At 39.7% G+C, this 22,857-nt stretch overlaps 1 protein-coding gene and 1 long non-coding RNA gene across 3 annotated transcripts in view; both read left to right on the top strand.

The window, feature by feature from the left end:
* Positions 1–6,651: 6,651 nt before the first annotated feature.
* LOC121193016 overlaps positions 6,652–22,857 on the top strand; it is a 293,109-nt gene continuing 276,903 nt past the window's right edge. The window contains exons 1-4 of the mRNA XM_041055112.1: positions 6,652–6,913; positions 8,718–8,870; positions 11,767–13,621; positions 13,978–13,994. Coding sequence (XP_040911046.1) covers positions 8,737–8,870; positions 11,767–13,621; positions 13,978–13,994 — 2,006 coding nt within the window. The 5' untranslated portion in view covers positions 6,652–6,913; positions 8,718–8,736. The remainder of the gene's footprint in view (positions 6,914–8,717; positions 8,871–11,766; positions 13,622–13,977; positions 13,995–22,857) is intronic.
* LOC121193331 lies at positions 15,663–22,054 on the top strand. 2 transcript variants are annotated; one of them, XR_005895275.1, is made up of 3 exons: positions 15,663–15,707; positions 19,420–19,593; positions 21,995–22,054. It is a non-coding gene; the product is annotated as an uncharacterized LOC121193331 (long non-coding RNA). The 2 variants fall into 2 exon arrangements; XR_005895276.1 differs by lacking the exon at positions 21,995–22,054 and adding an exon at positions 20,821–20,853.

Below are 22,857 nucleotides of genomic sequence, written 5' to 3'. Positions count from 1 at the left end.
TTGGATTCACCTCTTTTGCTGTTTTGGTTTCAGTAAGACGTCTTAATTTCCTTAAGTTTATGTTTTTGAATTTTCCCTACGTGGACACTCTGAGTTTTGTTACCTGGCTGAACAGACTCTGTAAGATAGAGACAGTGACTTTTCTTATTAAAATATGCTCATTAATCAGATTGCCTGGGTCTGCACAAAGAAGTTTCAATGAAGCCATGGTTACAGAGTCACTTCCTGAATGGCTCTGAAGCTTTGTGGACAGCCCAGAGCTCCAACCAGCCTCCCAGTCTGCCAGCCTCAGACCAGTTCCTGTTCTCCAGTCAACCACTGAGCCTTACATTTAAAAGAATGTAATCACTGCTGTAACACATTTATGTTTCCAATATTCAATCCTCAAAAGACCAGGAAATAAAGTTAAAGTATTTCTTGCCGGAGTTTGAAATCCTGATTCTAGTCTACCTGTTCTGCTTGGTTTTGTTGGTGTCGCCTAATATCAGGATGATAGTTCCTACAGACCTTCAAGGTATGAAAGAGACCGATATGACAGATGAGATTCCCATAATCGTCCTGGATCTTCTGAGCGTCATGCATGTGCCTGCAGCCCATCACCCAGGGACTACACACAACGTGGCCGCTCTCTGGAACACTGTGAGGACTTCCATTCTCCTTCCCATAACAAGAAGGTGACAAGTAGTTGACAGTGGGGGCCAATTGCCAGCTACTGATTTTACTCAGGCCCATAAAGACAGTAATGCCCTGCCCACGGATTTAACCAGAGACAGTTTATCTGGGGTTTATGTGTCAGAAAGACATGTATCAGTTGTGACTGAGGACACTGTTGTGCATGCTTTTGTAGACACTGGAGCTGCTATATCAGTCATTTGTGAAGATTTCAGGATGTCACACTATCACACTACACAAATAAGTCAACATATGTGCAGTTAACGAGCACAGATTAACTTTAAATATGAAATTAGGATAAAAATAAGAATAGAATTCATGCCTTTGATGTGTCAGCATTCTAGAATGTGATGTCACAGGCTGCGATGGTTGGCGAAGGCAAAGCCACAGAAAACTCCACAGGCAAAATGATCAGAGAAACAGTTGGACTGGACAGAGCAGTGAGTCAGACATTTCTTCAGGATTATTGCTGAGTCAGAGAGGGACATCTGCTCTACAGGTCCAGTACTTAAGGCAAAGTGTTGAAGTGCATGTTTAGTATTTTCTATATCATCATGTTTATTTATGCTGATCATGTTTGTGGTATATTCTAATGGTTGCTCAACTTAGGTCTCCTAAGATGAATGCAGCCTGCTCCAGAGTGCTCTTGACCTCAGATTGGGGGAACGATTCATCTTTTAGCAGGACAATGACCCTAAGCATACAGCCAAGATAACAAAGGTGTGGCTTCAGGACAACTCTGTGAATGTCCTTGAGTGGCCCAGCCAGAGCTCTGACTTGAATCCGATTGAACATCTCTGGAGAGATCTGAAAATGGCTGTGCACCGACGCTGCCCATCCAACCTGATGGAGCTTGAGAGGTTCTGCAAATGAGGAAATGAGCAAAACTGCCCAAAGATAGGTGTGCCGAGCTTGTGGCATCATATTCAAGAAGACTTGAGGCTGTAATTGCTGCCAAAGGTGCATCAACAGGTGCATCAACAGTATTGAGAACAAGGTAGCAGCTAGTTTAACCCAAAGTCTCATGGAGCTCTGCTAACATGGCGACAAGGTAAGCCCTCCTGTTGAAGGTTTTTAGCTGTATTGCTTTTTACTGTTTCTGATGAGTGCATCAGTTTTCCTTTTGCAGAGAAGTACCAATTAATATGCACAGTTTGCTTGATGTAAGCATGCATTTTGGTCTGTTGCTATGCTGGACGAACATGGTAGGGAGTTGAAAACTCAGCTGAAGACGATGATCCTGAGGGAGAGGCAGCAGGAGGCACCCAGCACCAAAATGGTCTGTCCACAAGAGGTGGAGAATAACTAGGCTCCTCAACAGCAAGCCATCAGACTCCTGAATACAGACCCCCCACCCCCCATACTGTCCACCTCCCCCACTAGGATCCCCTCCACACACACCTCACACACACACACACACACACACACCTCACACACACACACCTCACACACACACACACACACACACACACACACACACGATACAATCACTTTAACCACCGGTCACTTTATATGGACACTGTTACGCTTTGCATTACTCTTTGTTTGGCACCTTACTGTGTTCTCTTTTTAAATTATATCTGTACATATGCAGCTACTATTTCATTTGGCTGCTATTTCTTTTACTATATCTTTTACTTACTTTACTTACTTTTGTAAGATCTATTTTTTTTATTTAAAGCAATATATGAAGGGAGAGTATATCATTGCATAGTGTGAACAGCTGCTTTGTGCTGTGCAGATGACAATAATCCTTTTTGAATCCTTTGATGGAGGTGGATCCCAGAGTCCTGCAGGGATTCTGGGTGCTTCCTCCTTGCTCCCTCTTAAACAGGTCCTCCCAGGCTCTCAGCAAACTGTCTGTTGGGGTCACAAAGGCCACTTTGGATCATGTCTGTGTGGAACAGCAGGCCACCTTCTCCCGCTCCATCAGGGATGACATGGTCCTGTCTGTCCTGACAGAGGTCAGACAGACCTACCCACACCATATCCTGGTGGACTGGTTCAAGAACTGTGCACCAGTGCTGCTGAGCAAAATTGTTGATGTTGCATCAGAACATATTTGTGGGATGTCTTGCCACCACTGCTAAGGAGAAGCCACCATCCCGGCCAGAGATAAACTCTGCTTCTCTTACACCCCCTGCTGAACCTGCATCCAAAGCCCAGGCCAGGGAGGATGTAAATAAAAAACCTGACAAGGAGAAGGTCCCAGAATCCACCCAGAGCACCAGACTCTGCTGCAGTCCCTCTGACCCCTCCTGTTCATTACTGCAGGAAGAACCCAAAGCCCACCAGAGAACCAGACTCTGCTATGGTTCAAGCTTCATCAGCTCCTGTGAGTCCTCCTCTTGAACCTGTGGTCACTGATCACTCAGAAGTCAAAATGACTGAGAGGGACAGAGTAAGGTGCTTCCTCCGTCGGCTCTTTCATCCACTGTGCTGCTGCTTTGTTTCCAACAACACCAAAACTGACTAATTGTCTTGATGCATTAAAAAATTAAAAGCAAATTAAAGCATTAGTAAATTGGGGTTGTGTAAAATTGTTTTTACAGTTTAAAGAGTGAACACTGTTCTGTGATGTGGAATATTTTATTCATTCACAATTTAATGCTCAGAGCGGAAAAAATTACAGCACTAAGTTTATTGTTGTTTTTCTTCTTAAACACCATCTACTTTGTGTAAATCTACACATATTGGTGCAGAATAATTTGAACTGCAAAACTATTAATCAATAGTTACCTAAAGTTTTACCCATAAGTTAGTAATAAGAAATTACCCAGAAACAGGCTCTGTCAAAAATGAATGGAAAAGGGAAGTAAGCACAATGTCTACTTTTTTTTTAGTGTTTAGAGCCTTTAATTTTGAAATGATAGTAATACCACAACTCAAAAATATCCAATTACACGTGAAGGTTCTACATTCAAATACTATTACTGAAGTAAATCAAAAGTATTATCGGAAAAATGTATGAGACGTTGCTGCATTACTTCTATTACATCACATACAATGTCCTGTTTTCCAGGAAATATCCAGGATAATTTGGTTCTAATTACAATGAAGACATAAATGTTCCTGAAAGAAAAGCTGCATTTAAATCAAAATAGATTTTTTCTCATTGTTTACTTGTCACTTTAAATTTAAGTCACAATTTCTTATGAATTGTTTGCTTCCCTATAGGAAAATTTCACTTTTCAGTCAGTTTATAGACTCTGAGCTGCAGGAGTCTTGGGTTTAGAATTGTCTGCCATGAGCTGTGAGGCAGAGCGTTGTTAATCTGGCCATGTCTACAAATCACCACGAGAGAGAGCCATCACATCATCATCAGATTTTGTGATTTGCTGTAGTCACCTTCATGATGGTGTTGTTCCTCACCTTAGCCAGAGGGGGGCAGTAGGAGACAATGCTTTGCTGCAGCACGTGTCGTTCAAGCTGCAGCTGAGAGAGAGAAGAGGAAAGAGAAAAGATTTCCATCATCTGCCTGGCAATGGCAGCAATCCAGACTGAGCATAATGGAAAGTCAACAGTCACACTTTGGGCTTGGGTTCATGTCAAATCCAACAATGACATCAGTTTGTGCAGGAAGCTCCTGGTATGACACTGTGAGTTAGAAGCAGGTGGGTTTTTATTAAAATACTAAAGAAAGGATGAGTTTAAAATACAGACAATGATATCCAGGGATTTAGTCAGTACATATGGAGCTGCTTGAATTTAACCTCACTTCTGGAGAGAACAGCATGTCTAATGGCATTTCATGAATCACAGTAATAAGATATTAACTGACACAACATGTTATGGTACTGGCACAATAGAAAATGGCAGAGAAAAGCAAGTGAGAGTGAGAGTGAGAGTTCAGGTAAGAGCAAACAAAGAGAAACTGCTGAGGATTAGATTGTTGTAACTCAAAGAGCCAAAGGAAGTAATGTTTGAATACATGATCTGTATGTTTAACACACACTGTTAAAAAAAAAAAAAAAAAAGAAAAGGAAAAAAACTAATATTCTGACACCTGGGGCACCAAAAACATACTGAAAAAAATAATTGAAAATAACTAACTCAAAAATAAATTTTCCATAAATCAAATACAGTTTGTTGCTGTGAGTTTACATGAGATCTTGTGTTTGTGTTTGGTTTTATGTGTAAAAACAATGAAATCACCTATAAATAAGATAAGATAAGATAAATCTTTATTGTCATTGCACAATCATACTTTGTACAAATAAAATATAGGATAAAATAATAAAATAAAATAAAATAAAATAAAAATATCCAGGATAAAAATATACAGTGTGTAAAATATATACAAAAACAAAGACATTGTTTATTGCACATGACCTGCTGTCAGAAAGGTGGCTAGCCAGATTAAGTAAGGTTATTTGTTAGCATTGATTAGGGCTATTGCCCTGTTGTAAAAGCTGTCCCTGAGTCTCTCAGTGCTCTCAGTGCCCTGAATCTCTTGCCAGAGGGCAGCAGCTTAAACACCCGGTGTCCTGGGTGTGTGCAGTCCCTCAAGATGCTGCGTGCCCTCTTGAGACAGCGGGTGTTGTAGAGGTCCTTCAGGGAGGGAAGGGGATGGCATATGATTTTCTGGGAGGTGTTAATGACCCTTTGTAGTGCTGTAGTGGAAAATTTGACGAAATAAAGACTACAAATATGTCTGCACACAATCATTCACAATCTTAAGCCCCAAGAGCTGCATCACATCAGCTGTAAAAGCTTAACACACAGTTTGTCATTATTAAGATACACATTATTCATTGTGACCAACATTATACATGAGATTCAACATGTTGCAGGTTCATAACAACTACCAACATTTTGTTGATCATGTATACAGGGTTAACACTAATGGTGATCTCAGGTTTGACACCTATAAAGTTACAAACAAAAACTAACAACAATAATGTGCTGAGGGTCAGAGGCTGAGATGAAAGGTTGTTCACCTTAATCCACTGTCACCTGTTCCACAGACAGATCCAGATCCACTGGATCAGCTGGGATCTTCTCTGCTATAATAATGATAATAAACATCATTTATATAGTTATAATTATAGTAAGTCTGTAAAAACACTAAGTTAAATCTGATTTAGTTAAAAACACGTTAATCATGATTTTAACAAACAGAAATTACAACAAAGTGAAACACGTTCTAAACTTGTAAACAACACACAGAAACACACACACACACACACACACACACACACACACACACACACATAGACACACATAGACAGACTGTGTGACTTCCTGTAAGTGGAGAGGGGAGGAGCAGGTGAAACTGAAAGTGTTCAGTCAGTCAGTTCAGATGCCATTTGAACTAAACAGAGCAGGAGGAGGAAAACTGAAGACTGAGGCAGGGTGAGTGTTAATACAACATTATTATTATTTCACTGTCAAAGTCTCTGAGTCAGTTTTCTCTCTGTGTACTGTTTCAAACAAAGCAGGACTGTGGTTATGAGTTCAGTTCATGACTTTTATTCTTAAAATCTGTCCTGTTTGTTCCTTTTTCTTTGTCCTCTGACATTTTAAACAGGCTTGTTTAGCCCAGGGGATGTCAGGCTGGAGTATATGAACAATGGAGACAGAACACAAATATATAGCTATTTATTATATCTGTGTGTGTGAGGATAAGATCAAATGTTACTTAATGTCTCATATTTGGTCTGTAAGAATGTAAGGCTTGATCTGTGAGAAATCTTTTAGTTCTTTGCATCCTGTTGTGTAACACACACATCTTCAACACAACAGAGTTGTGTCTCTGTAGATACATGTGTGAAGGTATCACTGACATCATGTGAACTATAAATGAGTTTGGGGAATCTGGATGTAGAGGATGAGGCCTTAGTTTAGCTCCTATGTCAGGCAGACAAGAGGAAACCAGCAGAGGATCAGAGAAGTGTGATCCCATCATTCTCCTCCAGAGGGAGTTATAGTCTCTGCCACTGCTGTGAAACTGTGATGGGATTGTTGGTGTCAGATACTGGTCCAGGGAGCTACAGTGGCATGCAAAAGTTTGGGCACCCCTGGTCAAAATTTCTCTTAATGTGAACAGTTAAGCAAGTGGAAGATGAAATGATCTCCAAAAGACATAAAGTTAAACATGAAACACTCTTTTACAATCTTTTAAACAATATCAGTGTATTATTTTTGTTTTCTACAATTTTAGAGTGAAAAAGGGAAAGCAGCACCCTGCAAAAGAATGGGAACCCCAGGAGACTTGAGCTCTCAGATAACTTTGACCAAGGTATCCAACATTAATTTGCTTGTTAGGGTCATGGCTTGTTCACAGTCATCATTAGGAAAGCCCAAGTGATGCATATTTCAAAGCTTTATAAATACCCAGACTCCTCTAACCTTGTCCCAACAATCAATAACCATGGGTTCCTCTAAGCAGTTACCTAGCACTCTGAAAATGAAAATAAATCACGCCCACAAAGCAGGAGAAGGCTGTAAGACGATGGCAAAGTGTTTTCAGTTACCAATTTCTTCAATTCAAAATGTATTAAGAAATAGCAGTTAACAGGAACAGTGAAGGTCTGGAAGACCAAGAAAAATATCACAGAGAGCTGCTCGTAGGATTGCTAGAAAAGCAAGTCCGAACCCTCGTTTGACTGCAAAAGACCTCCAGGAAGATTCTGGCTCAATGAGATGAAACTCATGACTCAAGAGTAAAAAAAATCACATCGCATCTGCTGTAACAGCTTCACACACAGTTTGTCATTATTAAGATACACATTATTCATTGTACCGAACATTATACATAAGATTCAACATGTTGTAGCATGAAAGAGAAAAGCTTATATAAGATATTTCCCCATAGTTATGTCACCAATTTCAATATGTGCTATTTGGGATATTATACATAAAATATTTGATGAGTTAAATATGGATTCAGTTTCCATTTGAAGTAACAGAGAACTCAGAGTTTGACCTAAAGATCCATTTCCATCATCAACATTTCCATTAAAACTGAGAACTTCCAACATTTAGGATCATTTGAATTTGTCATTTCTGTGTTTTATGACTCTTTGTCTTTCAAACTCAGCAGATGTTTTGTATTTCACTGTTCAGTTAACACAATAGTTATTACACTTTTTGATTTGATTGAGTTTCATGTGGTTAAAGTGAATATTAGGCAGATTCACACTGACAAAAAAATCTGATTGTTTTCATTCTGCATCCACCAAGTCCTGAACTTTTTCATGTTGAATACAACAGGTCAATCAATGGATCAGTCAGACTTTATTTGTGTAGCACTTCTCATACAAACACCTTGAAACACAAAGTGATTTACACAAATTTTTCAACCCCCATGGTCCCGCCCATGAAAAAAGAAACAATAAGAGACTAATAGCAAAGACAGAACAGAATGTTTTAAATAAAAAATAAAGTGTGGAAACACTAAGAAAATGCTAAAAGAGAGGAAAAGAACTGAAGTGAGTAAAAACCAGAAATCCCCCAAATCATGACCTGTACCAGAGGAAGGTTTGTGCAATGAAACACAGTGAACAGAAAATATACACACATCAGGTTCATAACAACTACCAACATTTTAACTAGGCTTTGTTGATAATGTTTACAGGGTTAACAGTAATGGTGATCTCAGGTTTGACACACACACACATCTACACGCACACACACACCTACACACACACACACACACACATACACAGACCATGTGACTTCCTGTAAATGGAGAGGGGAGGAGCAGGTGAAACTGAAAGTGTTCAGTCAGTCAGTTCAGACTGCATTTTCACTAAACAGATCAGGAGGAGTAAAACTGAAGCCTGAGGCAGGGTGAGTGTTAATACAACATTATTATTATTTTACTGTCAAAGTCTCTGAGTCAGTTTTCTCCCTGTGGACTGTAGAGGAAAGAAGAGTCAGGATGAACTTCTGTCCACACAAAGGGACAGAAATGGAAGAAAGAATATTGAGTTTGTTACTTCCTGTTCTCTCAGTCTTGCATGTGACTCTTGATCAGACTGGTGTGTCCTGATTCTTTGTGTGTCTGAGCTCACAGTCTGTTTTACTGGTTTCCTTCTCAGACTGACTGAAGTCCAGAAGATGAGTGTTTGTGTGGAGGAAGAAGAGGACAGAGCAGAGTGTCCAGGATCCAGCTGTCTGTCTATGAAGAGTGACAGGTCCAAAGAGTTTAATCTTCCATACTTCAGTAATGAGCCTGGACCCTCAGACACAAAGTAAGAGAACTGCTACAAACCTGTGAACCTCCAAACTTTGGGCTATAACAGTGTTTAGTGTGTTGAGGTCCTGCAGTTGTCGTCACTGCCTGTAACTGTTGTGCGACGCTGCTGTGCAGCCAGGAAAATGAGGAAGAGGACCCAAATGTAGAAACCCCAGGACGGACAGATGAGTGAATTAAAAGTCCTTTTATTTAACTCAAACACTCTGGAAAAAGTCCAGGGGCAGGAAACAAACAAAAAATCATCCAAAATGGAGAAAAAAATTCCAGAAACAAAAACTCTAATCCAAAACTCAAAAGTCCTTACATAAAAAAAATAACAGAGGAAAAGTGGAAACAGGAGGCAAATCCAGGACGGTGCACAGGAAGGGAAACAGATAAGACAACTATCAAAAGACTCCAGGACGAGAACAGAGACTCCAGAAGATGAACCACAGGTGCAAACATTGAGATGAGTTGAGACACAGACTGACAAAGGAACAGGGGGAGCAACAGGACTTAAATACACAGGAGGTCATTTACAACAGGTGACAAGAATCAGGGCAGGCAGCCAATCAACAATAGAGAGAAAGCAGACCAAGACAGGAAGTAAACTGAACTTGAATAAATACACAAGGACCAGGGTTTCAAAATCAGGACAAGTCAAAACCAAAACTCAAGAGACCAGAACCAAAGTGAAATGATTTCAAAAACAAAACAGGAAAGTCCTACCAACACTTAAGAAACTGATCAAAAGTCCTCAAGAGTCCAAGGGGCCAAAAAAAGAGAGTGTTGAAAAACAGCTGTCAAGGCATCAAAACCAGTCCCCTTAGGGGCTGATCGTCACAGTAACAGCTGCTGTAGAGTCGGCAGAAAGTCAGTTCTTCCTGGTTCTTTTTGCACATCATATAGCACCAAATGTGGATCAATCCGCTGATCAAAATAGTCCCTAAGAAATGTGACATTTCCTCCTGTTTGTCTGATAAAAAACTACAGTCAACTGGTGTCTTAGGAAAATACTGAAAAAAATATTCATCTTCAGTATGAACATTTAATGACTTACTGACACAACAGTGTTGTTTATGGATGCTGGTGTGTTGCCTCCATCCTTCAGTATAGTGTTTAGTGCTACATGGTGACGTTGCTGCAGGACGTCAGCTGAGAGTTCCCAGAATGACTTTGTCCTCAGACAATTTATCAGTGATTGATGTGATATGAATAAAAATGTGTTTGTGTTTTCAGAGGTCAGGACCACAGACTGAGAGCAGAGTGTCCAGGATCCACCTGTCTGTCTATGAAGAGTGACTGGTCCAGAGAGTTGAATCCTCCAGACTTCAGTCATGAACCTGGACCCTCAGACACAAAGTAAGAGAACTGATACAAACCTGTGAACCTCCAAACTTTGGGCTATAACAGTGTTTAGTGTGTTGAGGTCCTGCAGTTGTCGTCTCTGCCTGTAACAGCTGCCATAGTGTAGAAAGAAAATCAGTTCTTCCTGGTTCTTCTGGCTCATCAGTGTATTAATACTGACTGCTGAGGATGCTTGTGTCTTTTGAAATGATCTGACTAAAGAACATTTTTACTTTCACTGATTTTCCACGTTTCTTATTACCAATAAATCCCATGTGCAGAGTCAAACCCACACAGAACGTGTATCACAGCCTGATAGATCTGATTCCTCTGAGCCAGGAAATATTAAAACACATCAATGAATTTATCAGTGATTGATGTGATATGAATAAAAATGTGTTTGTGTTTTCAGAGGTCAGGACCACAGACTGAGAGCAGAGTCTCCAGGATCCAGCTGTCTGTCTGTGAAGAGTGACAGGTCCAAAGAGTTTAATCCTCCAGACATCAGTAATGAACCTGGACCCTCAGACACAAAGTAAGAGACAGTTTCTAGTGTAAACTGACCTGAGGATGATTCAGTTCTCAGACATATTTGAAGGAAACAGGGAGACACCAGGGACCAGATCCATAAAACTCTGTGTCCACACAAAGACAGAAATATGCACACACACTCTTTTCAGCAGATTTATAAAGCAGAGCTTTCTCATGTTACTGTTTTATCAGTCTCAGTCATTGTGAGAGTTGGTGTATGAACACGAGCCTAATTTCCACTTCCAGAGTCTGTAGACCTGTCAATGAAAAGAAGGACAAAGAAGAAACACAGTGTCTCCATGTTGGAGATTCCACTTTAATGATTTACACTTCTGAGCCTTTAACAGCTTCTAGACATTGTGAACCAAATCTGGATATTTGTTCACATCAATCAACAGAACATTTAGTCTCAGCACAGGTCGTGCTGCTAAAATCATCTGTTGTCAGGTTTCTGGGATTTAATGACTGTTGGAAAGGAGCAGAATGTCCTCACACTGGATTGTAGCTCCCAAAAAAGTTTAATGAGACTGAAAAAGGAAATGCTTTGACCCTACAGGGTCTTCATGAGTTAAATGGCCAACATGACAACGAGCTGATAGGACTCAATACATCATCAAGATAAAATACATGATCAGAGCCTGAAAGAATCCCAACAATCTCACAGTAATCCACCCAAAACATCCAAGAGTATCTCAGTAAGTTCAAATATTTGTTGGAAAATGTATAAGATATAAAATCTGAGAGAAAGATCCAGAACAAGAGCTGGACTGCAGACAGTCAGTCAGAGCAGCACTGTACAAAGTAAGACTGTACATCTGTCTGCTCATGTCACCATCTCTGAAAACAGGAGCTGTGCTTTGATACAGAGTCATTTGTTCTATCATACAGCTTTGGCATTTAAGATGATTAGAAATAGCACAAAATGAAAAAGCTTTTCTTTGCTTGTCTTTAGTTTTTATGCAGCTGATGAAAGAAATGAGCAGATTCTCAGATTCTCTTTCTTTAGTCTGACATTGTTTCTTCTGTGTCAGCAGATTTTCAGCAGATAGTGGTCTGCAGGAGGTTTTAGATGAACATAAGATCAGTCTGAGGAGGAGATGTGAACGTGTGACTGAAGGAACGGATGGAACAGGAAGTGAAACCCTCCTCAACAGGATCTACACTGAGCTCTACATCACAGAGGGACAGAGTGAAGAGGTTAATACCCAACATGAGGTGAGGCAGCTGGAGACAGCTTCCAAGATGGAGGCCCTCCATGACACTCCAATCAAGTGCCACGACATCTTTAAAGCCTTACCTGACCAACAGAGATGCATCAGAGTCGTTCTGACCAACGGCGTCGCTGGTGTTGGAAAAACCTTCTCAGTGCAGAAGTTCACTCTGGACTGGGCAGAGGGCTCTGAAAACCAAGACGTCAGTCTGCTGGTTCTGCTTTCGTTCAGGGAGCTGAACCTGATCAAAGATGAGCAGTACAGTCTTCTCATGCTGCTCCACGTTTTCCATCCAACATTAAAGAAGGTCACAGCAGAGAAGCTCGCTGTCTGTAAAGTGTTGTTCATCTTTGACGGCCTGGATGAAAGCAGACTTTCACTGGATTTCAGCAACAGGAAGGTCGTGTCTGATGTCTCACAGAAGTCATCAGTCAACGTGCTGCTGACAAACCTCATCCAGGGGAATCTGCTTCCCTCGGCTCTGGTCTGGATAACTTCCCGACCTGCAGCAGCCAATCAGATCCCTCCTGCATGTGTTGACAGGGTAACAGAAGTACGAGGTTTCACTGACGCCCAGAAGGAGGAGTACTTCAGGAGGAGATCCAGTGATGAAGAGCTGTCCAGAAGAATCATCTCACACATCAAGACATCCAGGAGCCTCCACATCATGTGTCAGATCCCAGTCTTCTGCTGGATCTCTGCTACGGTTCTGGAGCACATGTTGACCACAGAGCAGAGAGGAGAGCTGCCCAAGACCCTGACTGACCTGTACTCACACTTCCTGCTGGTTCAGACAAAGAGGAAGAAGCACAAGTATGATGAGGGACATGAGACGAGTCCACAGAAGCTGACGAAGGCAGACAGGAAAGTTCTTCTGAAGCTGGGGAGGCTGGCGTTTGAACATCTGGAGAAAGGAAACATCATGTTCTACCAAGAAGACCTGGAGCAGTGTGGTCTTGATGTCACAGAGGCCTTGGTTTACTCAGGAGTTTGTACAGAGATCTTTAAAAGAGAGAGTGTGATCTTCCAGAAAACAGTCTACTGCTTTGTTCATCTGAGCATTCAGGAGTTTCTGGCTGCAGTCTACATGTTCCACTGTTACACAAAGAGGAAGACAACAGAGCTGAGGACTTTCCTGGGACAAGATGACAAACACTGGGCCACAAAATTTTTTATCAGGAAAACTTTAAAGCATTCTGGAAACAATCAAAGCAGCTACCCATCATTCGATGTCCTCCTGAGGGATTCCATGGAGAAATCCCTCCAAAGTAAAAATGGCCACCTGGACCTGTTTGTTCGCTTCCTTCATGGCCTGTCCCTGGAGTCCAACCAGAGACTCTTAGGAGGCCTTCTGGGTCAGACAGAGAACAGACCAGAAATCATCCAGAGAGCCATCAACAACCTGAAAGAGATGAACACAGATGATATCTCTCCTGACAGAAGCATCAACATCTTCCACTGTCTGATGGAGATGAACGACTGCTCAGTACATCAGGAGATCCAAGAGTTCCTGAAGTCAGAGAACAGATCAGAGAAGAGACTCTCTGAGATCCACTGTTCAGCTCTGGCCTACGTTCTGCAGATGTCAGAGGAGGTTCTGGATGAGTTGGACCTGAAGAAGTACAACACATCAGAGGAGGGACGACAAAGACTGATCCCAGCTGTGGGGAACTGCAGAAAGGCTGTGTAAGTCCAGACATGATCTTTAATATTATCAGTCACTGTAGATTAGTAGTTTAGTTTTTCAAATATACACAGTATGAAATTATTCTCATTATTTTCATAATAGTTTTATAATTTTTCATCAGCTGTATTTTTCCGCAGATGATGAAATTTAGTGAGTTTCAAACAGATTTTTGAGTTAGTTGTGATTATTTCTATCAGGTTTTTCTGTTTATCGATTATTATCTGTTAGATTCCACATTCATTTGTTAATCTATTCATGTTATTTTGAGTCTTTTTTATTCATGCAAACCTGATAAAACTAATTCAAGCAGGACTCCACTTATCTTAAGACTCATTGTGTGTCTCCAGGTGTTGAGTATCACTGTGTGAGTAAACAGTAGTATAAAGGCTTTAGTGTCTCCAGAGGGAGCTGTGTGAGTCTGATAAATGTACTCAGGTGAGGTAACCTGAGTCAGTGTGTGTTGGGTCTGAAGACTACACGTCTGAAAAATCCAAAACTCTGGGAGTGTGGAGTTAGAAAGAAGTGATCTTCCCAGACCTTTGTATGAAATGAAAGACAAAAACACGCTGCTCAAATTAAAGGTGCTGCTTTACATTGTTGAATTCTCTACATTTAAGTGAGTTTGTAACTTTTGTAACAGCAGCCACTGTGGTAACTACAAACACTCGTGGATAAAAGTTAATGCTAAAACATAATGTAATAGATCCACAAGTAGAGAAAAGTCATCACCTTTGTGAACTGACTCCATAATGTCAACATCACCTTTTAACATCAGCACCATAAACTACTGGTCATACAGACCAAGAGTTACTGCTGATGAATTCAACTTTTCATTTTGAAGAGTGAAATGATGTTACACCTTCATTTTAAGTGTCTTGGTTTTTCTTTAAAGGAGCAGTGTGTAGGATTTAGTGACATCTAGTGGTGACATTGCAGACTGAATTCCCTCACTCCTCCCTTTTCAAGTGTGTAGGAGAACCTATGGTGACCATCAGGCAACATAAAATGCTCTCTCTACAGCTAATGTATGTTTTTGTCCATTCTGGGCTACTGCAGAAACATGTAGGTGCAACATGGACTCGCTCCCTGTGTAGACATGAAGGGCTCTTTCTGAACAAAGAAAAACACAATGATTCTTAGTTTCAGGTGATTAAACTCTACTTGAAACATAATTGTGAATATTATCTTCCATTTCTGCCAATACATCCCCCTAAATCCTCCATACTGCTCCTTTAAAGTCTTCTCATATTTTGTGTTAAATAAGTCAGAAGCAGGTGTTTTCTCTCCTGGTGTAGAGGAGAGTAGAATCAGGAAACACACACCTTCAGCCAAGAACAAAGGTCTGAATATATCAGAGCAGAATGGGAGAATTCAGTATTCTTCTCCACATTTGTCTGAGTCAGACTGCTGAAGCTTCATTCAGCTACAGCTGAACTCATCAAGTTACAGTGTAGTTGTGTTAGGAGGAGACCACTTCAGTCAGTCTGGACCACAGGAAGGACGACTGCCACCAAAGACTCTTTAAATCAACGTGTGACATCTGACTGTTGGTTGAAGTCAAGAAATGTGAATTTGTCCTTTAATGTTGTTTAATGACACAAAGTTCAGGAAGAAGAAGGTCATGTAAAACCTTCAATGATGAAGAGGATTTTAGTCCACCATGTCTGAATTGATCTTTATCTTCTCAGAGCTCAGCAGCATGTGATGAACCTGTGTTGACATGAATAGTTGTATGAATGTTGTGGTGACATTTGGATGATGTGTGTAGAAGGCTGACATTATGATGATCCACAATAAGAGAAGGACAAAGTCCCTCTACTCATGTTAGTGAAAGCTCATTGATTAGGACATATCTGATTGGATTAGAAATGATTTTTATCCACATGATTTATTCTTTATTCAGATTGAGTTCCTGCAGTTTGTCAGAGATCAGCTGTGCTTCTCTGGCCTCAGCTCTGAAGTCCAACCCCTCCCATCTGAGAGACCTGGACCTGAGTGACAACAAGCTGCAGGATTCAGGAGTGAAGCTGCTGTGTGGTTTTCTGGAGAGTCCACACTGTAGACTGGAGACTCTGAGGTCAGTTCACTGTCTGTTACTGTTGTAGATCTTATATCTTTAATCCACAACTGAACCTGGTTTATCTTCATCCACAACTTGAATCCATCCATCTTGAATGAATGAATGAATGAATGAGATTTGAAATAGTTGTTGTTCCATATTGTGACTTTTTCTTCTCTCAGACTAAGAATTATTCCTTCAGTTTCACTTCATTTCAGTCAGTTGTCATGAATAATGTCTGTTGACTTCAATGAAACCTTCAGAACTCACACACTGGTATTTGTCACAGTCAGCAGACTAATGTTTTCTAAATGAAGTGTAGAAAATGTCCAGTGTGAGTTGTTCAAAGTCCATTTTTATCACAACAATATACAGAAGATCCTCAGAACTAATATTTGAACAAATCAGTTGAAAAACACTTGAAGTTCATTTCAATGAAGTGTCAGGACTAATGTCAGTTCTTCTGTGTGTGTGTGTTTTGATCTTTAACACAAGTGTGTAAATTGTGGTCTTTTCTCATTGAGTTGAATTGACTTGTTAAATGTGTTAAGGAGCAAAGACTTAAAGAACCACACTGTTGGTTTGACATGTTTCAGTCCATTAACTGCAAATCTTGTTGTATTGTAAAGAGTCGCTGTGTGTTTGGAAAGACACCAACACATGAAATACATCATTATTATTATTATTATTGTTGTTGTTGTTGTTGTTGTTGTTGTTGTTGTTGTTCCTTATTATTATCAGCAGTATTCTTATTACATTGTGTGTATGTGACTTTGCTTCTGACCACTTTCCAAAGTTTTCCATTAAATTCTTCTTCTTCCATACATATTAGGTATAAAGTCATCATTAGAACGTGCAGTCTGATTGGGCATAATGTGCTATGACTTCTGGCAGTGAATCACATACAAACATGGTTGAAACCTTCATCAGACCTGAGACTATCTCAGGTTAAATTAATATTTTGATTTCTAGTCTGATTTCTACAAAATCCCAGTTGATCTTTCTTTGATTGTCTCAGATGTTATAATGGGTGTGTGTTGTGTGGAATGTTCAGAGCTGGAGTGTGTGACATCACCCACACTCTGACTGCCATCACTGAAAAATCTCTCAGAAAACTTCTTTCAACCAACCCAAATATAATGTGCCTAAAATAGAATTTTTTTTTTTTTAACTTTCATGTCTTTATTGAACACATTCATTCAAGATTCAAAATGGTAGTAGATAAAGTACGTGAACCCTTGCAATTGATCACTGGTTGAAGTCCCCCCCCCCCCCCCTCCTTTGGCAGTAATAACCTCAACCAGGCCCATCCTGCACATCGTTCAGGAGGAATTTCAGCCCATTCTTCCTGACAGAACTGATTTACCTCTGTCATATTCATTGGACGTCTCATGTGTATGACTCTCTTCATGTCATTCCATAGCATCTGTATTAGGTTGAGGTCTGAGCTCTAACTTGAACGCTCCAAAAGGTGGATTTTGTTTTTCTGAAGTCATTCTGTTGTGGACTTGCTCCAGTGTTTTGGGTCATTGTCCTGTTGCATCAAACAATTTCTACAGAGTTTCAGCTGATGTACAGACATTCTCACATTATCCTGAAGAATTTTATGGTTGAGATCTTTTCATTATCATATGCAGTGCCCCTTTTACTCCAGATGTAGTGCTGGAGGTTCTTTCCAAATAGTTCAGTCTTAGTTTGCCAACACTGCTGTGGAGTGTCAATGTGCTCTTTAGCAAACAGGCGTGCATCAATGTTCTTTTCAGTAAGCAGAAGTTTCCTTCATGATGTCCTGCCATAGACACCCTGCTTGTTCTATGTTTTACATACTGTAGACTCATGCATACAGATGTTAGCCATTTCAGATGATGCATTTAAATCTTTGGCTGTCTCTCGGGGTTGTTTCTTTACCTCATTGATGAGTCTTCGTCGTGCTCTTGGGGTCATTTTGATTGGGCTCCTACTTCTTGGTAGAGTAGCCACTGTCCCAAAGTGTCTCCACTTATAGATTGTTAACTGTAGACTGGTGAATTTCTAAAGTCTTTGAAATCACTTTGTAACCCTTTCCAGCTTTATGTAAATCAGTTCTTGATCATAGATCATAGAGTGGTTTTTATCAGTCAAAGTAGCTCTAGTCCACACCTCCAAACTCATTTTCTTAACAAGACTCCAGGTATGCTAACACCTGGCTCCAATTAGCTTTTTTGAGATCATTAACTCAAGGGTTCACTTACTTTTTCCACTATGAGGTTTTTATGGTTGTTCTCAACAAAGACATGAAAGATCTGATTTTTTATGTGTGTGTTATTAATTTAGGCACATTGTATGCGTCAGTACTCTTGACTTAGATGATCAGATCACATTTTATGACCATGAAAACCATGAAATTACAAAAGGTTCAAATACTTTTTCTTCCCACTGTATCAAAAAGTAGAGAAATGTGCCCTCTGTCACCCAGTGAGGATAAGTCTCCAGGACATGAATAAAGTCCATATAATGTCCTCTTTAATGGTTTAAACATGACTCAGTGTGTCTGTGAACCTGTGTGATACAGTTAAAGCCTTCAATGGTTACATTATCACCAATATCACTGCATAACATGTTAGTAGGACTATCAGGGCCACAAATAACATCACACAAAGTCCTTCAGCTGCTCCTGGATGATGCTCCCTCACATCCACTTGTACAAATATCCAGCATCTCACAGCTGATTATCCTGTATATGCACCACACAGAAGACACATTCAGTTTCTGCAGAAATGTTCTACTTATTATTACTAGTAGTAGCAGTATGGTATGCAAGCATGTTATGAATGTTGTGGTGACACTTGGATGATGTGTGTAGAAGGCTGACATTATGATGATCCACAATAAGAGAAGGACATGATTTATTCTTTATTCAGATTGAGTTACTGCAGGTTGTCAGAGATCAGCTGTGCTTCTCTGGCCTCAGCTCTGAAGTCCAACCCCTCCCATCTGAGACACCTGGACCTGAGTAACAACGAGCTGCAGGATTCAGGAGTGAAGCTGCTGTGTGGTTTTCTGGAGAGTCCACACTGTAGACTGGAGACTCTGAGGTCAGTTCACTGTCTGTTACTGTTGTAGATCTTATATCTTTAATCCACAACTGAACCTGGTTTATCTTCATCCAGGAGTTGAATCCATTCATCTGGAATGAATGAATGAATGCATGAGATTTGAAATAGTTGTTGTTCCATATTGTGACTTTTTCTTCTTTCAGACTAAGAATTATTCCTTCAGTTTGACTTCATTTCAGTCAGTTGTCATGAATAATGTCTGTTGACTTCAATGAAACCTTCAGAACTCACACACTGGTATTTGTCACAGTCAGCAGACTAATGTTATTATTATTATTATTATTATTATTATTATTTACCATGGTTTTAGTATTACATTGTGTGTATGTGACTTTGCTTCTGAGCATTTTCCAAAGTTTTCCATTAAGTCCATCTGTAATTTGGGATCAAATAGTTGTTGTTCAGTTGTTCAAATGTTCTTTTCAAGCAACATGTTATGAATCTGTGTTGACATGAATAGTTGTATGAATGTTGTGGTGACATTTGGATGATGTGTGTAGAAGGCTGACATTATGATGATCCACAATAAGAGAAGGACAAAGTCCCTCTACTCATGTTAGTGAAAGCTCATTGATTAGGACATATCTGATTGGATTAGAAATGATTTTTATCCACATGATTTATTCTTTACTCAGATTGAGTTCCTGCTGGTTGTCAGAGATCAGCTGTGCTTCTCTGGCCTCAGCTCTGAAGTCCAACCCCTCCCATCTGAGAGACCTGGAATTGTGGAGAAACAACCTTCAGGATTCAGGAGTGAAGCTGCTGTGTGGTTTTCTGGAGAGTCCACACTGTAGACTGGAGACTCTGAGGTCAGTTCACTGTCTGTTACTGTTGTAGATCTTATATCTTTAATCCACAACTGAACCTGGTTTATCTTCATCCATAACTTGAATCCATTCATCTTGAATGAATGAATGAATGAATGAATGAATGAGATTTGAAATAGTTGTTGTTCCATATTGTGACTTTTTCTTCTCTCAGACTAAGAATTATTCCTTCAGTTTCACTTCATTTCAGTCAGTTGTCATGAATAATGTCTGTTGACTTCAATGAAACCTTCAGAACTCACACACTGGTATTTGTCACAGTCAGCAGACTAATGTTTTCTAAATGAAGTGTAGAATATTAATAATTTTATTATTAATATTTGTACAAATCAATTGAAAAACACTTGAAGAAAAAGCTTTTCTTTCCTTTGAAGTTAATTTCAATGAAGTGTCAGGACTAATGTCAGTTTTTCTGTGAGTGTGTGTGTTTTGATCTTTAACACAAGTGTGTAAATTGTGGTCTTTTCTCATTGAGTTGAATTGACTTGTTAAATGTGTTAAGGAGCAAAGACTTAAAGAACCACACTGTTGGTTTGACATGTTTCAGTCCATTAACTGCAAATCTTGTTGTATTGTAAAGTGTCGCTGGCTGTTTGGAAAGACACCAACAAATACAATACATTATTATTATTATTATTAGTATTATATTTGTTGTTGTTGTTGTTGTTGTTGTTGTTATTATTATTATTAATATTATTTACCATGGTTTTAGTATTACATTGTGTGTATTTGACTTTGCTTCTGAGCATTTTCCAAAGTTTTCCATTAAATCCATCTGTAATTTGGGATCAAATAGTTGTTGTTCAGTTGAATATGTGTTTAGTTGTGGATTTCCTGAGCTGATCTGCAGGATAGAGACCAGGACCAAGCAAGACATTTTTCCTGGATCAGGACTGAACATTTGAAGTTTGATCCATTTCAGTGGTGAATCAAAGTCAGTTTTTAGTCCAACATGTCTGATTTGATCTTTATCTTCTAATTCCAGACTTGACTGAGCTCAGCAGCATGTTATGAATCTGTGTTGACATGAATAGTTGTATGAATGTTGTGGTGACATTTGGATGATGTGTGTAGAAGGCTGACATTATGATGATCCACAATAAGAGAAGGACAAAGTCCCTCTACTCATGTTAGTGAAAGCTCATTGATTAGGACATATCTGATTGGATTAGAAATGATTTTTATCCACATGATTTATTCTTTATTCAGATTGAGTTCCTGCAGTTTGTCAGAGATCAGCTGTTCTTCTCTGGCCTCAGCTCTGAAGTCCAACCCCTCCCATCTGAGACACCTGGACCTGAGCTACAACAACAAGCTGCAGGATTCAGGAGTAAAGCTGCTGTGTGGTTTTCTGGAGAGTCCACACTGTAGACTGGAGACTCTGAGGTCAGTTCACTGTCTGTTACTGTTGTAGATCTTATATCTTTAATCCACAACTGAACCTGGTTTATCTTCATCCACAACTTGAATCCATTCATCTTGAATGAATGAATGAATGCAATTTGAAATAGTTGTTGTTCCATATTGGGACTTTTTCTTCTCTCAGACTAAGAATTATTCCTTCAGTTTCACTTCATTTCAGTCAGTTGTCATGAATAATGTCTGTTGACTTCAATGAAACCTTCAGAACTCACACACTGGTATTTGTCACAGTCAGCAGACTAATGTTTTCTAAATGAAGTGTAGAAAATGTCCAGTGTGAGTTGTTCAAAGTCCATTTTTATCACAACAATATACAGAAGATCCTCAGAACTAATATTTGTACAAATCAATTGAAAAACACTTGAAGAAAAAACTCTTCTTTCCTTTGAAGTTCATTTCAATGAAGTGTCAGGACTAATGTCAGTTCTTCAGTGTGTGTGTGTGTGTGTGTGTTGTTATTTCCTTCTTCACACTTTGAATTTACAAGTTTACAGTTAGCATTTAATGGTAAATAATATTGTAATTATATTTCCCCAAAAGGTTTTTTCCAGTCAGACTTTTTCTTCATTTTAGTTAGTTTTCACATTAGAAAGGCAAATTTATTTTGGTAAAACCTTGTTTAGATTTATTTGTGCTTTATGTGAAATGAAAAGTATGTTATTTGCAATAAAAAATTCATCAAATAGTTCATTTGCATTTAATGTTAAAAGAATGTGAGGCTGAATGGTCGGCCCCCACACACGTTCACCTCACCAAATCTGGCCCTCTTTGCAAAAAGTTTGGACACCCCTGGTCTAGATATTATTATTATTATCATTATTATTATTAGTAGTAGTATTTGTACTTATAGTTGTACTATTAAATTGTATGTATCTTTTATAAACAGTGAAAGCTCATTGATTAGGACATATCTGATTGGATTAGAAATGATTTTTATCCACATGATTTATTCTTTATTCAGATTGAGTTCCTGCAGTTTGTCAGAGATCAGCTGTGCTTCTCTGGCCTCAGCTCTGAAGTCCAACCCCTCCCATCTGAGAGACCTGGACCTGTGGATGAACAATCTGCAGGATTCAGGAGTGAAGGATCTGTCTGATCTTGTGCAGAGTCCAGACTGTAGACTGCAGACTCTGAGGTCAGTAGAGGGTTGGAGTCAGTCCATGCTGCTTTCATCAGTATTGTACTAAACACAGTTCGTATCAAAGCAAAGATCCAGTGTCTCCTGTAAACCTCCAACCTTCTCAGTGGCTGCTTTCCTCATTGAAGCTGTGAGAGGAGAACTGGGACAGGCTTCAGGATTGGACAGAAAAACAGAGACAGAGACACAGAGAGCCGTCAACCAATCAGATCAGCCACAAGCTCGATGTGCTCATGTGTTTGAGTTGATGTGAAGACGACTGTTGTTGTTGTGTTCATGTCCACAGGAAGTAGAGCTGGATTACAGCTGACAGCCTCACAAGATGTGTAGAGACAGTGGTCCTCATTCATCAAAGTGTCTTAAAATCAAATCTGATCTGAAACTGTTTGTTCTCTCATTTCAACAGTAAAGAATTGATGAGTTTGATCTTCGTCACAGCTCTGAGATCAGTCTGACTGCAGCCTGCAAATCACTGGCTCTGATTTCAGAGAAGCATCATGACATTTTGGAAGCATGTGGTCTGATACAGAGCAGAACCTCTGCTGAAGTCCAGTGATCACATCTGTATATCTGTCCATCTGTCAGATACTTTCAGTGACAGCCTCCATGTTTATTTGTCAGCTGATATTTCAGAAGCAGATCAGATGTTCATCAACACACAGAGACTCTTTCTTTAAATGGAACAT

Source organism: Toxotes jaculatrix, chromosome 14 (genome assembly GCF_017976425.1).
Source record: "Toxotes jaculatrix isolate fToxJac2 chromosome 14, fToxJac2.pri, whole genome shotgun sequence".
Lineage (NCBI taxonomy): Eukaryota > Metazoa > Chordata > Actinopteri > Toxotidae > Toxotes > Toxotes jaculatrix.
This window is presented reverse-complemented; position numbering and strand designations above follow the sequence as displayed.